This window comes from Symphalangus syndactylus, chromosome 16 (genome assembly GCF_028878055.3).
Source record: "Symphalangus syndactylus isolate Jambi chromosome 16, NHGRI_mSymSyn1-v2.1_pri, whole genome shotgun sequence".
Lineage (NCBI taxonomy): Eukaryota > Metazoa > Chordata > Mammalia > Primates > Hylobatidae > Symphalangus > Symphalangus syndactylus.
The window spans coordinates 83,288,012-83,306,217 of record NC_072438.2 but is presented as its reverse complement, the minus strand read 5'-3'; the positions used below and the strand labels follow the sequence as shown (position 1 = coordinate 83,306,217).

General features: G+C 36.6%; 1 protein-coding gene across 3 annotated transcripts in view; it reads right to left on the bottom strand.

The window, feature by feature from the left end:
• CDH18 (cadherin 18) overlaps positions 1-17,552 on the bottom strand; it is a 360,524-nt gene extending 342,972 nt beyond the window's left edge. For all 3 annotated transcript variants that reach the window (XM_055245947.2, XM_055245950.2, XM_055245951.2), the window contains exon 1: positions 17,268-17,552. In XM_055245947.2, coding sequence (XP_055101922.1) covers positions 17,268-17,495 — 228 coding nt within the window. In that variant the 5' untranslated portion in view covers positions 17,496-17,552. The remainder of the gene's footprint in view (positions 1-17,267) is intronic.
• Between the last annotated feature and the right edge of the window lie 654 nt (positions 17,553-18,206).

Here is an 18,206-nt window from a genome sequence, read left to right as displayed (position 1 = left end):
ACGAATAAATGTCCATGAAATCTTCACAATCCACGTCCTTCTGTCATGGCTTCAGCTGGTCCCTCTGTTCGGGGTCCCTGACTTCCCACAACACAATTCAACAAGAAGACATAACTCACCTAAATATACATGCACTCAATATTGGAGCATCGAGATTTATAAAACAAGTACTTCTAGACCTAAGAGAAGACTTAGCCACAATAAAATAGTGGAGGACTTATCACCCCACTGACAGCTTTAGACAGATCATTGAGGCAGAAAACTAACAAATTCTGAACATAAATTTGACACTGAGCCAATTAGAGATAATAGACACCTACAAAATATTTCACTCAACAACCACAGAATACACATTCTTCTGGTCTACACACAGAACACACTCTAAGATCAACCACATGCTTGGTCATAAAGCAAGTCTCAGTCAATTCAAAAGTATCAGCAGTGTGTTAAACATATACTCAGATCACAGAGGAATGAAAATAGAAATCAAAACCAGATGATCTCCCAAAACCACACAATTACATGAAAGTTAAACAACTTGCGCCTGAATGACTTTTGAGTAAATAACAAAATTAATTAATAACCTCATCATCACAACTAGAGGAAATAGAAATACAAAAAAATAAAAAATAAAAGACTCCCAAAACTAACAGAACTAAAGAAATAGCTAACATCAAAAGTTTCTGCAGTGTGTTGAATTCACATTTGATGTAGATGCTAAGGCATAGTGGAATAATATACACGGTCCAATAATTGGATAGAAGATGGCAGACTAGAAGAAGCTCATGTGTGCTCCTCTCACAGAGGGGGAGCAAAACAGGCTAGTGAATACTGACCCTGCAAGCTGCTCATCTGAGAAACCACGTTGGGACCCATCAAGGCAGCAAAGTGACACAGAGAGCAGAGAGGAGTAGAGCTAGACACCAGCCTGTCTGGGCTCACCATGGAGACAGGAGAACCTCCCCAGTATGGGAAAGGGTGAGTGATCAGAGCTCCTAGGGGATTCGTATTCTCCACAGGAGCTTGTATAAGACTGGAAATGAGAGAATCCTCCCAAGTTCCCCATGCCTTCCCCACTACCAGCTTTCTAGACAGGCAGAGAGCCACCCGGAAATTTTGAAATGGCAACTTTGGAGTTCAATGAAACTTTTACAAGCTTTGGGTCCCAAAGCAGATGAGCACCAGCACCATATCCCCAGTAGAGGCCCCAGTTTTGGTGCCTGTGAGTAGTAAGATTGCTTCACTCCTCCTAGCTGGATGGGGCTTCACACCAGCTTCAGGCCCAGCAATCCCACTTCTGTGTGAACCCAGCCAAAGGACACAACCTTCTGTTGTCTTAGAAAACACCCAGATGACAGGGTGGGTGACCCCATCCAACCCTGCAACTGGTAGCTGGGTGGGCAACACTTGCTAGAGCTTCTGGCCCAGTGGTCCTTGCATCTGTATGGATTCAACCAGTGGGTACAGTGGGTACAACCTTCTATTGTCCCAGAAAGCACCTGGACAGCAAGGCAGATAATCACACCCATCCCTGGCACTGGTAACCAGGTGGGAAGCACCTGCTAGACCTTTTGACCCAGTGGTTTTACTTTTTTGTGAACTCAGCTAGAATGCACAGCTTCTGGTTGTCCCAGGAAGCACCCAGATAGCAGGGCAGGTGACCTCACCCACCCCTGCCACTGGTAGCCAGGTAGACAGTGCCTGCTAGAGTTTCCAGTCCAGCATTCCCACTTCTGTGTGAACTCAGCAAGTGGGCACAGGCTCCTGTTGTCCCAGGAAGCATCCAGATGGCAGGGTGGGTGACTCAACCCACCCTTGCCTCTTGGAGCCAGGCAAGCAATGCCAGCTATAGCTTCTAGCACACTGGTCTTATTTCTGCTTATATTTGCCAAGGGACACAGCCTCCTGTTGCCTCAAAAACACACAGACAGCAGGATGGGTAATTCTATCCGTTCCTGCCTCTCAAAGCTAGATGGGCTACACCCACTAGAGCTTCCAGCCCAGTAGTCCCACTTCTGCCTGAACTCTGCAGGCAGGTGCAACCACACGTTCCCCTGGGAAGCACTGGACAGCAGATTAGGGCTGACACCGCAAGGATACAGCCTGTCTGCCAACTGTTGCCCCTGTCTGCGGGAGCTGCATAGACCAGAACACCTAACAAAAGAAAGATGGACACAGAGACAGTAATTGGAAGGAGTATGTTCAAGACCCAGGGGCAAACTAGATTCAGAGTTTGTCAATAGAACTCACCTTATACAATAATCAAACTCTCAAGGGTATCAAAGAAGATAAAAGCAAACAAAACTTATCCAAAGGACAGCAACTTCAAAGATTGAAAGAACAATAGCCAACACAGATGAGAAAAAAACTAGCACAAGAACTCTAGCAACTCAAAAAGCCAGAGTGTCTTCTTGCTTCAAATGACCATGGTAGTTTTCAGCAAGAGTTCTTAACCAGGAGGAAATAGCTGAAATGTCAGAAATGCAATTTAGAACATGGATAGGAGGAATGAAGATCATCAATGTTCAGGAGAAAGTTGAAACCCACTCCAAGGAATCAAAGGAATATAATAAAATGATACTGGAGATAAAAGATGAAATGGCCATTTTAAGAAAGAACCAAACGGAACTAACAGAGCTGAAAAACTCCAAGAATCTCATAATACAATCCCAAGTATTAACAGCAAAATTGGCCAAGCTGAGGAAATAATCTCAGAGCTCAAAGACTGGTTCTCTGAAGTAACAGGCATGAAAAAAAAGAAAAAGCAATATAAGAAAAATGAACAAAACCTCCAAGAAATATGAGATTATGTAAAGAGACCAAATCTATGACTCAGTGGCTCGCTGAAAGAGAGGAAGAGAAATCAAGCAACTTGGAAAACAGATTTGAAGATATTATCCACAGAAACTTCCCCAACCTTGCTAAAGAGCCCAACACTCAAATCCAAGAAAGGCAGAGAATCCCTGTGTGGTACTATAAAGATGACCATTCCCTAAGACACAGTCATCAGATTCTCCAAGTTTGAAATGAAATAAAAAATGTTAAAGGCAACCAGAAAGAAGAGGCAGGTCACCTACAAAGGGAAACTCATCAGGCTAACAGTGAACCTTTCAGCAGAAATCCTACAGGCCAGAAGTGACTAGGTGACTATATTTAGCATTCTTAAAGAAAAGAAATTACAACCAAGAATTTCATATCCAGCCAATCTAAGCTTCATAAGCAAAAGAGAAATAAGGCTCTTTTCAGACAAGCAAATGCTTAGAAAATTTATTACCACCAGACTTGCCTTACAGGAGGTCCTTATGGGAATGCCATGGATGGAAGGGGAATACCATTACCAGCCAGAACAAAACCACACTAAGTGCATAGATCACTGACACTATAAAGCAACTACACAATCAAATCTGCATAATAACCAGCTAACAACAAAATGACAGGATGAAACCTGCACATATCGATATTAACCTCAAATGTAAATGGGCTGAATGCCCCAGTTAAAAGGCACAGAGTGGTAAGTGGGATGAAGAAACAGACTCAACTCCATGCAGTCAAGAAGTGACCCTTCTCACATGCAACGATACCCATAGGCTCAAAGTAAAGGGATGGAGAAAAATCTACCTAGAAAATGGCAAACAGAAAAAAAAGTGAGGGTTGTTATTCTAATTTCAGACAAAACAGACTTTAAACCAATGAACAAAAAAGGCAAAAAGAAAAAGCATTAAGTGATTGGAAAGGGTTCAGTTCAACAAGCAGACTTAACTATCTTAAATATAAATACCCCAACACAGGAGGTCCCAAGTTCATAAAGCAAGTTCTTAAAAATTTACAAAGAGAATTAGATAACACCACAGTAATAGTAGGAGACTTCAACACCACACTGACAATATCAGACAAGTTATCAAGGCAAAAAAAAAAAAAAAAAAAAACTGTTAAAATACTTGGGACCCAAACTTGACATTTGACCAAATGAGTTTAACAAATATCTACAGAACTCTCCACCCCCCTGAAAAACAGATTGTAAATTCTTCTCATCTACAAATGACACAAACTGTAAAATCGCCCACACAATAAAAAATAAAACAACCCTAAGCAAATTCAAGAATGCTGAAATCATACCAAACACACTCTTGGATCATTGCACAATAAAAATAGAAATCAATACTAAGAAAATTGCTCAAAATCATACAAAGATGTGGAAAGTAAACAGGCTATTCCTGAATGACTTTTGAGTAAACAATGAAATTAAGTCAGAATCAAGAAATTGTTTGATGTTCATGAGAAAAAAGATACACCATACTAGAATATCTGGGATACATCTAAAGCAGTATTAAGAGAGAAGTTTATAGTACTAAGTGCCCACTTCAAAACGTTAGAAAGATATCAAATTAAGAATCTGACACAGAAATAAGAGCAAACCAACCACAAAGCTTGCAGAAGATAAGAAATAACCAAAAACAGAGCGGAACTGAAGGAAACTGATATGTGACACACCATACAAAACATCAGCATATCCAGAAGTTGGTTCTTTGGAAGAGTAAATTACATTGATAGACTTCTAGCTAGACTAATAAAGTAAAAAAGAGAAAAGATCTATATAAACACAATTAGAAATTACAAAGGGTACATTCCCAATGACCCCACAGAAATACAAAAAACCCTCAGAAACTACTATGAACACCTCCATGCACACAAACTAGACAACCTAAAAGAAATGAATAAATTCCTGGAAATATACAACCTCCTAAATTTGAACCAGAAAGAAACTGAATCCCTGAATACAATAATAATGGAATCTGAAATTGAATCAGTAATAAGAGTCTTACCAACCAGAAAAACTCCATGAACACACAGACTCACAACTGAAAAGATGTATAAGGAAGAGTTCATACCATTCCTATAGAAACTATTTGAAAAAAGTGAGGAGGATGGACTTCTCCCTAACTCAGTCTATGAGGCCAGCATCATCCTGATACAAAAATCTGTCAGATACACAACAACAACAACACTGCAGGCCAATATTCTTGATAAATTTATATTCAGAAACTTTTTATATTCAAAAAATACTAGCAAACCAAATCCAGCAGCACATCAAGAAGCTATTCCACCATGATCAAGTAGGCTTTATGGCTGGGATGCAAAATTGGTTCAACATTGCAAATCAATAAGTGTGATTCATCACAGAAACAGAAGTAAATACAAAACCAAATTATCATCTCGATAGATGCAGAAGAGGTTTCTGGTAAAATACAACATCCTTCATGTTAAAGAAACCTCAACAAACTAGGCACTGAAGGAACTTACTTCAAAATAACAGGAGCCAGCTGGGTGCTGTGGCTCATGCCTGTAACCCCAGTACTTTGGGAGGCCAAGGCGGGAGGATCACTTAAGGTCAGGAGTTTGAGACCAGCCTGGCCAACATGGTGAAACCCTGTCTCTACTAAAAATACAAAAATTAGCTGGGTGTGGTGGCATGTGCCTGTAATCCCAGCTACTCAGCAGGCTGAGACAGAAGAATCACTTGAACCCAGGAGACGGAATTTGCAGTGAGCGGAGATCATGCCACTGCACTCTAGCCTAGGTGACACAGTAAGACTCCCTCTCAAAAAAAAAAAATAATTAATTAATAAGTAAATAACAGGAGCCATCTATGAAAAGCCCATAGTGATCAACATACTGAATGAGCAAAAGCTGGAAGTATTCCCCTTCAGAAACAGACCAAAACAAAGATGACCACTCACACCACTGCTGTTCAATATAGTACTGGAAGTCCTAGCCAGAGCATTCGGGCAAGAGAAAGAAATAAAAACCATCCAAATAGAAAGAGAGGACGTCAAACTATTTCTCGTTGCAAACGATATAATCATATACCTAGAAAACTCTATAGTCTTTGTCTACAAGCTCCTAGGTCTGATAAAAACTTAAGCAAAATCTCAGGATGAAAAATCATTGTACAAAAATCAGTGGCACTTATATACAAGAACAATGTCTAAGCTAAGAGCCAAAACAATAATGCAGTTTCATTCAAAATAGTCACAAAAATAATAAATTTTATAGGAATACACCTAATCAGGGAGGTGAAAGGTATTGGCAATGAGAATTTCAAAACAATAGTCAAAGAAATCAGAGATGACATAAACAAATGGAAAAATATTCCATGCTCATGGATAGGAATACTTAATATTGTTAAAATGGCCATACTGCCCAAAGCAGTTTACAGATTCAATGCTATTGCTATCAAACTGTCAATTTCATTCTTCACAGAATTTGCAAAAACTATCTGAAAATTCATATGAAACCAAAAAAGAGCTTGAATAGCTTGATGCAGGCATCATGTCACTCAACTTCAAACTATACTACAAGGCTATAGTAACCAAAACAACATGGTACAAGTACAAAAAAATGGACAAAAAGATCAACGCAACAGAATAGAGAGGCCAGAAATAAAGCCACATACCTACCACCATCTGACCTTTGACAAAGTCGACAAAAAACAAGCAATGGGGAAAAGGCTGACTATTCAATAAATAGTGCTAGGATAATGGTATAGCCATATGAAGACGGTTGAAGTTAGACCCCTTCCTTACATCATTTACAACAATGAACTTAAGATGAATTAAGGATTTAAATATAAAATCTAAAGCTATAAAAACCCTGGAAGATGACCTAAGGAATATCATTCTGGATATAGGTCCCAGCAAAGATTTTATGATGAAGCTGCCAAAAGCAATTGCAACTAAACAAAAAATGACAAATGGGACCTAGTTAAACTAAAGTGCTTCAGCACAGCAAAAGAAACTATCAACAGAGTTAACAGACAACTTATGCAATGGGAGAAAATATTTTGAAACTATGCATCACACAAAGGTCTAATATCCAGAATCTATATGAAAACTAAACAAATTAGAAAGAAGAAACATCACAGAACTCCATTAAAAAGTGAGCAAAAGACATAGACATTTTTCAAAAGAAGACATACACCCAGCCAACAAGCATATGAAAAAACACACAACATCACTAATCGTTAGATAAATGCCAATTAAAACCACAATTTGATACCATCTTACTACAGTCAGAATAGCTATTACTAAAGTCAAGAAATAAAAAATGATGACAAGGTCATGAAGTAAAGGGAGAACTTATACACTGCTTATGGGAATGTAAATAAGTTTAGTCATTGTGGAAATCAGTGTGGCAATTTTTCTAAAAACTTAAAGCAGAGGTACAATTTCACCCAGCAATCCAAGTATTGGGTATATGCCCAAGGGAATATAAATCATCCTACCATAAACACACATATATGCATATGTTTATCACTGCACGGTTAACAATAGCAAAGTTATGAAATCAATCTAAATGCCCATTAACAGTAGCCTGGATAAAGACAATTTGGCACATATACACCATGGAATACTACACAGCCTTGAAAATGTAGGAGATCATGTCCTTTTAAGGAACATGGATAGAGGTGGAGGTCATAACCTGACACAAACTAATGCAGGAAGAGAAAATCAAATACTGCATGTTTTCATTTATAAGTGGTAGCTAAACTTTGAGTACATATAAACACAAAGAAGGGAACAACAGATACTGGAGTCTTTGTGAGAGTGAAGGGTGAAAGGAGGATGAGGATTGAAAAAGTACCTATCAGGTACTATGCTTATTACCTGGGTAATGAAATAATCTGTACACCAAACCCATGTGACACACAATTTACCTATATAACAAACCTAAAATAAAAATTAAAAATAAAAAATAAAATCAGAGCGGGACTGAATGAAATTAAGAACCAAAATCTATACAAAGAATCAACAAATCCAAATGTTACTTCTTTGAAAGGATAAACAAAATTGATAGATCACTAGCTAGATTAAGAAAGAAAAAAGGAGAGATGATCCAAAGAAGCACAAGTAAAGATGGCAAAGGTGACATTACAACTGATCCCACAGAAATGCTAAAGAACCTCAGAGACTATTATGAACAGCTTTATGGAAATAAAATAGAAAATCAATGGGAAAATGATAAATTCTTGGAAATACAACCTCCCAAGAAATTTTAATCCCAAACAGACCAATAATAAGTCCCAAAATTGAGTCAGTAATTAAAAACCGATCAACCAAAAACAGTCGTGGGCCAGATGGATTCACAGCCAAATTCTAGTAGATGTATAAAGAGCTTTGAGCTACCAATTTTACAAAAATTATCCCAAAAGATCAAAGAGGAGACACTTCTTGCTAGCTCATTTTACTATGCCAGCATTATCCAGATATGAACATACGGCAAAGAAATAATGAAAAAATAAAACTACAGGCCAAAGCCCTGATGAACCTACATGCAAAAATCCTTTACAAAATACTAGTAAACTACATCCAGCCCCACATCAAAAAGTTAACTCACCACACTCAAGTAAGCTTTATTCCTAAGATGCAAGATTGGTTCAACATACACAAATCCATAAATATGATTTAGTACATGAATAGAATTCAAAGCAAAAGAGATACGATTATTTCAATAGACACAAGACAAACTTTTGATAAAATCCAAAATCTCTCATGATAAAAACACTCATGAAACTATGTCTTCAGGGAATACACCTCAAAATAATAAAGAGTCGGCTATGACAAACCCATAGCCAATGTCTTACTGAACAGACAAAAGGTGTTCAGTAAGCTTTTGACCTGGAACAAGACAGGGCTACCCACTCTCACCACTGCTATTCAATATAGTATTATAATTCCTAGCAGAAAAATCAGCCAAGAGAAAGAAATAAAAGGCATCCAAGTAGGAAAAGAAGTCAAACCATCTCTCTTCAATAATCATATGATTGTATACCAAGAAAATCTAAAGATTCTACCAAAAAGTGCCTACCATTGATGAAGGGCTTCAGTTAAGTTTTGAGATATACAATCAGTGTACAAAAGGCAGTAGTATTTCTGGATACCAATAATGTTCAAGCTGAAAATCAAAACAACAAAATAATCCCATTTGCAATGGCTGCAACAAAAATAATGAAAAGCACAGAGAAACATCTAATGAATGAGTGAATGACCTCTACAAGGGTAACTACAAAACACTGCTGAAGGAAATCAGATATGATGCAAAATAAATGGGAAAACATTTCATGTTCATGGATTTAAAGAATTATTATCATTAAAGTGGCCATACTACTCCCAAGCAATCTACAGATTTAACATAAATTGTTTAAAGTCACCAATGTTATTTTTCACAGAATTAGAAAAAAACTACTAGACAATGTATGTGGAACAACAATAACAAAAAAGGCCCAAATAGCCAAAGCAATTCTTGGCAAAAAGAGCAAAGCCCAAGGCATCACATTACTCGACTTCATTCTATGCTATACTACAAGGCTACAGTAACTAAAACAGCATGGTAATGGTACAACAACAGAAACATAGGCTAATGGAACAGAATGCAAAACACAAAAATAGAGCCACACACTCATAACCACCTGATCTTTGACAAAGTCAACAAAAACAATCAATGGGGAAAGGATTCCCTATTTAATAAATGGTGCTGGGATACTTTGCAATCTACATGCACAAGAAGAAAATTGAACCCCTATCTCTTCTCATATATGAAAACTACCTCAAGATGAAGTAAAGAATTAAATGCAGGACTTCAAACTACACAAATCCTAGAAGAAAACCACAGACATGTCTTTCTTGACATAAGCCTTGGCAAATGATTTATGGCTAAGTACTGAAAAGCAATCACAAAACAAAACAAAAATTGGCAAGTAACATCTGGTCATAATAAAGAGCTTCTGCAAAACAAAAGAAACTATCAACAGAGTAAAGAGACAAACTATAGAATGGAAGAAAATTTTTGCAAACTGCATCCCACAAAAGTATAATATCTAGAGTCTGTAAGGAACATAAAAGAAAAACCAAAAACAACCCCATTAAAAATGGGACATAAACAGACACTTCTCAAAAGAAGACATATAAATAGCCAACAAGCATGTTAAAAATATTTATCACCACTAATTATCAGAGAAATGCAAATCAAAACCACAATAAGATACCATCTCACACTAGTCAGAATGGCTATCATTAAGAAGTTAAAAAATAATAGATGCTAGCAGGACTGTGGAGAAAAGGGAACACATACACTCTTGGTGGGAATGTAAATTAGTTCATCCACTGTGGAAAGCAGGTTAGAGATTTCTCAAAGAACTAGAAATAGAACTACTGTTCCAACTATCCAACCCACTAATGGATATATACCCCCTCCCCCAAAATAAATTGTTCTAACACAAAGACAAATACACCCGTATGTTCATTGCAGCACTATTCACAGTAGCAAAGACACGGATTCAACAACTTAGGTGTCCCTCAATGGTGGATTAAATAAAGAAAATGTGATAAATATGCATCATGAAATACTACACAGCCATAAAAAAGAACAAAATCATGTCCTTTGCAGCAATGTGGATACAACTGGAAGCCATTATCCCAAGTAAGCTAACACAGAAACAGAAATTCAAATATGTATTCTGACTTGTAAGTGGGAGCCGAACACAAGGTATTCATGGATATAAAGATACAAACATTAGACAGAGCACTATAAGAGGGGGTGAAGTAGAAAGGGGAGGAAGGGTTGAAAAACTCCCTATTGATTACTGTGCTTACTACCTGGGTAATGGGTTTGATCACACCCCAAACCTCAGCATCACACAATATACACATGTAACAAAAATGCACATGTGCCCTTTGAATCTAAAATAAAGGTAGAAATTTTTTCAAGTCTACTTAATATTATTTTATAATGTAAAATATATAACTATAGATACAAAAATTTCAATCAAGTTCAAAGATAATTTGGAACAATCTTACCTAATTCATCTATTAAAAAACATTCTTTTAATACCAGAACTGCATTTTATGAGTATTATTTTATGTCTGTTGACAAAATGTTTGCTGGCATTTCTGTGACAGGGAGGAATAGAAAAGATACTTTTCAGCTTTTTGGAGTTATCCCTTCTCATGTTCACAGTAATCACAATAATTCTATTTTTTATACAAGAGTGCTATGAAATTTCTTTTGGCATTTTTTGTCATGAAGTCTTAACACATGCCTATGTCCTGTATGGTATTGCTTAGGTTTTCTTCTAAGGTTTTTATGGTTTAGGGTTTTATATTTAAGTCTTTAGTCCATCTTGAGTTAATGTTTGTATAAGGTGTAAGGAAGGGGTCCGGTTTCAGTTTCCTGCATATGTCTGGCCAGTTTTCCCAGCATCATTTACTGAATAGGAGATCTTTTCACTATTGCTTGTTTTTGTCAGGTTTGTGGAAGATCAGATGGTTGCAGATGTGTGGTGTTATTTCTGAGGTCTCTGTTCCACTCCATTGCTCTATAAGTTTTGGTACCAGCACCCTGCTTTTTTGGTTACTGTAGGTTTGTAGTATACTTTGAAGACAGGTAATGTGATGCCTCTAGCTTTGTTCTTTTTGCTTAGGATTCTCTTGGCTATACAGGGTCTTCTTTGATTTCATATGCAATTTAAAATAGTTTTTTTCTAATTTTGTGAAGAATGTCAGCGGTAGTTTGATGGGAATAGCATTGAATCTATAAATTACTTTGGGCAATATGGCGTTTTTCATGATATTGATTCTTCCTATCCATGAGGATGGAATGTTTTTTCATTTGTTTGTGTCCTCTCTTATTTTCTTGAGCAGTGGTTTGTAGTTCTCCTTGAAGAGGTCCTTCACATGCCTTGTTAGCTGTATTCCTAGGTATTTTATTCCCTTTGTAGCAATCGTGAATGGGAGTTCATTCATGGCTCTCTCCTTGCCTATTGTTGGTGTAAAGGAATGCTTGTGACTTTTGCACATTGATTTTGTATCCTGAGAGTTTGCTGAAGTTGCTTACCAGCTTAAGGAAATTTTGGGCTTAGATGATGGGGTTTTCTAAATGTAAGATCATGTCATCTGCAAACAGAGACAACTTCAATTCCACTCTTCCTATTTGAATACCCTTTATTTCTTTCTCTTGCGTGATTGCCCTGGCCAGAACTTCCAATACTATTTTGAATAGGAGTGGTGAGAGAGGGCATCATTGTCTTGTATTACTTTTCAAAGGAAATATTTCCAGCTTTTGCTCATTCAGTATGATATTGGATGTGGGTTTGTCATGAATAGCTCTTATTATTTTGATATATGTTCCATCAATACCTAGTTTATTGAGAGTTTTTAACATGAACGGATGTTAAATTTTATCAAAGGACTTTTCTCCATCTATTGAGATAATTATGTGGTGTTTGTCTTTGGTTCTGTTTATGTGATGGATTACATTTATTGATTTGCATATGTTGAACCAGCCTTGCATCCCAGAGATGAAGCTAACTTGATCTGGGTGAGTAAGTTTTTTGATGTGCTGCTGGATTCAGTTTGTCAGCATTTTACTGAGGATTTTCTCATTGATGTCCATTGGAATATTGGCCTGAAGATTTTGTTATTGTTGTTGTGTCTCTTCCTGGTTTTGGTATCAGGATGATGCTGGCTTCATAAAATGAGTTAGGGAGGAGTCCCTTCTTTTCAATTGCTTGGAATAGTTTCAGAAGGAATGGTACCAGCTCGTTTTTATATTTCTGGTAGAATTCAGCTGTGAATCTATCTGGTCCTGGGATTTTTTTTTTATTATTATTTGTAGGCTATTAGTTACTGACTCAATTTCAGAGCTTGTTTTTGGTCTATTCAGGGACTTAACTTATTCCTGGCTTAGTCTTAGTAGGGTGTATACATCCAGGAATTTATCCATTTCTTTTAGATTTTCTAGTTTACTAGCATGGAGGTGTTTATAGTATTCTCTGATGGTAGTTTGTATTTCTGCGGGGACAGTGGTGATATCTCCTTTATCATTTTTTATTATATCCATTTGATTCTTCTCTCTCTTCTTCTTTATTAGTCTATCTAACAGTCTATTTATTTTGTTAATTTTTTCAAAAAAAAAAAACAGCTCCTGGATTCATTGACTTTTTTTGGAGGGTTTTTATGCCCCTATCTCCTTCAGTTCTTCTTTGATCTTAGTTATTTCTTGTCTTCTGCTAGCTTCTGTATTAGTTTGTTCTTGCCTCGTTAGTTCTTTAAATTGTGATGTTAGAGTGTCGATTTGAGATCTTTCTAGCTTTCTGATATATGCATTTAGTGCTATAAATTTCCCTCTTAGCACTGCTTTAGCTGTGTCCCAGAGATTCTGGTGTGTTGTCTCATGGTTCTCATTGGTTTCAAATAACTTCTTGATTTCTGCCTTAATTTCATTACTTACCCAGGAGTCATTCAGGAGCAGGTTGCATGAAATTGAAATTGCATGATTTTGAGTGAGTTTTTAAATTCTGTGTTCTAATTTGATTGCAGTAGATGCTGGCAAGGCCCTAGAGAAATAGGAACACGTTTACATTGTTGATGGGAATATAAATTGGTTCAACCATTGTGGAAAACAGTGTGGGAATTCCTCAAGGATCTACAATTAGAAATACCAGTTGACCCAGCAATCTCATTACTGGATATATACCCAAAGGACTATAAATCATTCTACTATAAAGACACATGCACATATATGTTAATTGCAGCACTATTTACAATAGCAAAGACATGGAACCAACCCAAATGCCTATCAATAATAGACTAAATTAAGAAAATGTGGTACATGTACACCATGGAATAGTATGCAGCCATAAAACGGAATGAGATCATGTCCTTTGCAGGGACATGGATGAAGCTGAAAGCCATCATCCTCAGCAAACTAACACAGGAACAGAAAACCAAACACCACATGTTCTCACTCACAAGTGGGAGTTGAACATTGAGAACACATGGACACAGAGAGGGAAAAAACACACACCAGGGCCTGTTGGGGGTGAGGGTGAGGGGAGGGAACTTAGAAGACAGGTCAATAGGTGCAGCAAACCACCATGGCACAACCCTGCATGTTCTGCACATGTATCCCGTTTTTGTTTGTTTGTTTGTTTGTTTTTGTTTTTTAGAAGAAATAAAAAAGAGTACTATGAAAATAATTGGTTCACTATGAATGTATTTATAAATGTGAGGTTAAATTAATTTTCTAAGCAAGTTAAAATAATGGCACAGAAGGGAATTATTTTAAGCATATAGTAATTGCTGAGCTTTGCAGCTTTTAGTTTTTAATTTTTAGTTAAGCATTTATGTTACAGGGGGTGTGTGGGAGAAAAAAAAATCTGTACAATTAAGTTAGAATTGCCCATAAAGGCAAATTAGAATAAAGTAGAAAGACTATGAGTGAGGTGTCCCTGGGTCAAATGAAGAATAAGAGGACACACTTTCATGTTTGACCTTTTATACCTGTGCATTTGTCCATCCATACTACAGACAACAGAATAGATAACAGTTTCACAGAACCTCCACAAACCTGAATAGTATCACAAACCTCCATCACCTCCTGATACGTGAGGAGCTCTCAACCATATGTTCATTGGCACCATATGTTCATTCAATTCCAGAAAGATTGTTTAGAACTGATCTTCCTGTTGAGGCTTCATCTTTTACTAAAACTAGGTGAGCCTGAAAAACAAGTTGTCTGAATTTCCCTCCCTTTTCCAGAAAGTTTTTTTTCTGTTTCTTAGTTATATTAAAATTTTAAGAAATATGCATCATAAAATATTTTAAATAATAAAATAGTTTTCCTCTTGGTTTATTCCAAAAAGGGCAATTTTAATGATTCTTTTCTTGTGCTAATTTCAAGGATGGAAAGGATATAGAAAAAGGATTTTGACTGAACTAATTTACACTCCCAAAAACAGTGGAAAAGTATTCCCATTTCTCCACATCCTCTCCAGCATCTGTTGTTTCCTAAATTTGTAATGACCACCATTCTACCTGGTGTTAGATGGTATTTCACTGTGTTTTTTATTTGCATTTCTCTAATGTCCAGTGATGATGTGCTTTTCTTCATGTGTTTGTTGGCTGCATAAATTTCTTCTTTTGAGAAGTGTCTGTTCATATCCTTTACCTACTTTTTGAAGGAGGTGTTTGTTTTTTTCTGGCAAATTTGTTTAAGTTCTTTGTAGATTCTGGATATTAACCCTTTGTCAGATGGATAGATGGCAAACATTTCCTCCCATTCTGTAGGTTGCCTGTTCACTCTGATGATAGATTCTTTTGCTGTGCAGAGGCTCGTTAGTTTAATTAGATTTCATTTGTCAATTTTGGCTTTTATTGCCATTGCTTTTGGTGTTTTAGTCATGAAGTCTTTGCCCATGCCTACATCCTGAATGTTATTGCATAGGTTTTCTTCCAGGGTTTTTATGGTTATAGGTCTTACGTTTAAGTCTTTAATCCATCTTGAGTTAATTTTTGTATAAGGTGTAAGGCGATTCCTCAAGGATCTAGAACCAGAAATACCATCTGATGCAGCAATCCCATTACTGGGTATACACCCAAAGGATTATAAATCATTCTACTATAAAGACACTTGCACACCTATGTTTATTGTAGCACTGTTCACAATAGCAAAGACTTGGCACCATCCCAAATGCCCATCAATGATAAACTGGATAAATAAAATGTGATCCATTTATACCATGGAATACTATGCAGCCATAAAAAAGGATGGGTTCATGTCCTTTGCAAGGACATGGATGAAGCTGGAAACCATCATTCGCAGCAAACTAACACAGAAACAGAAAACCAAACACCACATGTTCTCACTCATAAGTGGGGTTGAACAATGAGAACACATGGACACAGAGTGGGAAAAAACACACACCAGGGCCTGTCTGGGGTCAGGGGCTAGGGGAGGAATAGCATTAGGAGAAATACCTAATGTAGATGACGGGTTGATGGGTGCAGCAAACCACCATGGCACGTGTATACCTATGTAACAAACCTGCATGTTCTGCACATGTATCCCAGAATGTAAAGGTATAATTTTTTTTTTAAAAAAAGGATTTTGAGGTTCATAACCCAGACAAATTTCTACTAATCTATTATGCTTTGATGTTATTACATTTTAAAAAATTTATTTTATGAAATACTTGGTAGGGAAAAAAAGCATACAATGAAGACAGTTCTTCTGTCTCATTTTAATATGCATATTCGAATATGATACAATTGTTTTAGATCTTTTTTTATGTTCTATATTCTGACTCCACAGCTCCTGCCTTGTATAGAAAATGCAGCTGTAACCCAGTCCCTGTTGGACAAGGGGTGGAACAGATGGCTTGTGATCCTGTACTGCCTACACATTAGGGAAGCACCACGGCTTAGATGGAATACTATTTTTTTTAGTACTAACAGTGCTAAAGTGAGAATAAATCATCAATCGGGGGATAGAAGCCACTGAGCCGGCAGTCATGGATATTCTACTGCTGTGCTTGCTGTTTCTCCCATAGGTTCTGAGCAAACTAAAGTGTGGCTACTTCCAAAGACCAGTAATTAATCAGAAGAAGGCCTCTCCAATACCCACTTCGTTCTCAGTCCTAGAGCCTAGATGACACATGCTTAAACTCTCCCATGTTACTGACCACAAAATTTCCTGAACAGTTTGATCAGCCATTAAATTTTCTTGTCTGCATTTTTGAGAGAAAGGGAACTTGACCTGAAATTACTGATCATTTTGTTAACTTCATTCTATGGTGATATTTTTTCAAAGCCCATATATCCAGTGCACACTTAATCTATATTAAAAGATTTCAATGTTTTTATGAAAATTAACTTTGGGGTTGGAAAAATATTCATATGATTTTAAACGCTAACTTAAGAGTATATCTCTAAAAATTAATAGAGAATATTATATATTTTCTAATATTTAATTATGATATTAGAAAATATGTGTGATGTTTTCGTGTCTTCTTTTTAGCCACATGTGCAGGAGTAATATATGAAAATAGCAGTAAATATCAGTGTGCCAATAAGTGACATGTGAATTTCAATATACCTTCAAGGTAATAAAGAAAAAATTACTTACTTTATTGTGTGTTCCATTAAGTCTTTCCAATTTACAAGACAGAACAGAAAAAGTAATATGCTTGTTATGAATATGCAGTCTTGTATGTACGGGCCAATGTTTAGAGAGGTATAATATGATGAATAATGTTTTCTTTTTACAATTATTATTTTGAGCTCTCTAGTATAAGTAGTAGTTTCTATAGCATAATTCGCTCTATAACATAATTTTCTTCATTTGTCTATCTCTTCAAATATATCTCCAACATCAGCTCATCTTACCCCACAGTTTCTAAGATAGAAAAAACAGCAAAATAAACAAAAACTTACCTTTCCAACATACTGAGGATCTGGTCCCATATGTTCTTCTAAAACAAAGAACTGATTCCATACCCATCCCCTTTTGGGACGATGGTGGACTTCGGTTTCACCTTCAATGTGTTTGGTTTGGTTTCTCGTCACCTTGATGGAGCTGTGGTGGGCAGTTCCATAACACCTCTGCACAAAACAGAGACACACTAGGACTGGACAGATGCAAGATGTGCTCGTAACTTTCATTGTAAGATAACTTTCCAGTTCACAGTTTTCCTTCCTTTCCTTGTCAGCTATAAATGCTTAGTGAGCATTCAAGAGAGAAGCCAGAGCATCTTTAGGAAGGACAGTCCAAAGTAAATTGTTTAGCATGTCCATGATTTAACTGTCCATCAGGGAAAGGTCAGATCATATTTACATTCTGAACCACTTGGAAAATCAAAGCTGTAGTTGTCTGATTCCAACTCTTCACAGTAGTTGAACACAAGCAACCATTTTCAACCTAATGGAAAGAGAAAATTATATGTGTTACAAAACATGTTTTTTTAAACTATTTGCTCTGAATACAAATGATACTATTTTGCAATGTGATACTGATAGGCAAAGAACATATGCAAAATCTTTAGGACACATCCACAAACCTATACACCTATATGTCTACATGCATTTTTACATAAACCTTCCTGTCTGTACCATTAATTCTCAATTACAAATATATGTATAATTCTTGTTTTTGTTAGACATAATACAAATTTGTTATATACACTACACATTAATTACCTACTGTATAAGACTCATCAAATTTTGGCAAAATATCCCAAGGGCTGAAAAATTGACACAGACCACAAAAGCAATCAAATAGGTATTTAAAGTGCTCAATAAGTAAAATGGAAGAAAATAAAAGATCAAAGAAAAAGGTGGCCGAAATAAAATGAATGCAACTTAAAATTACTCCAG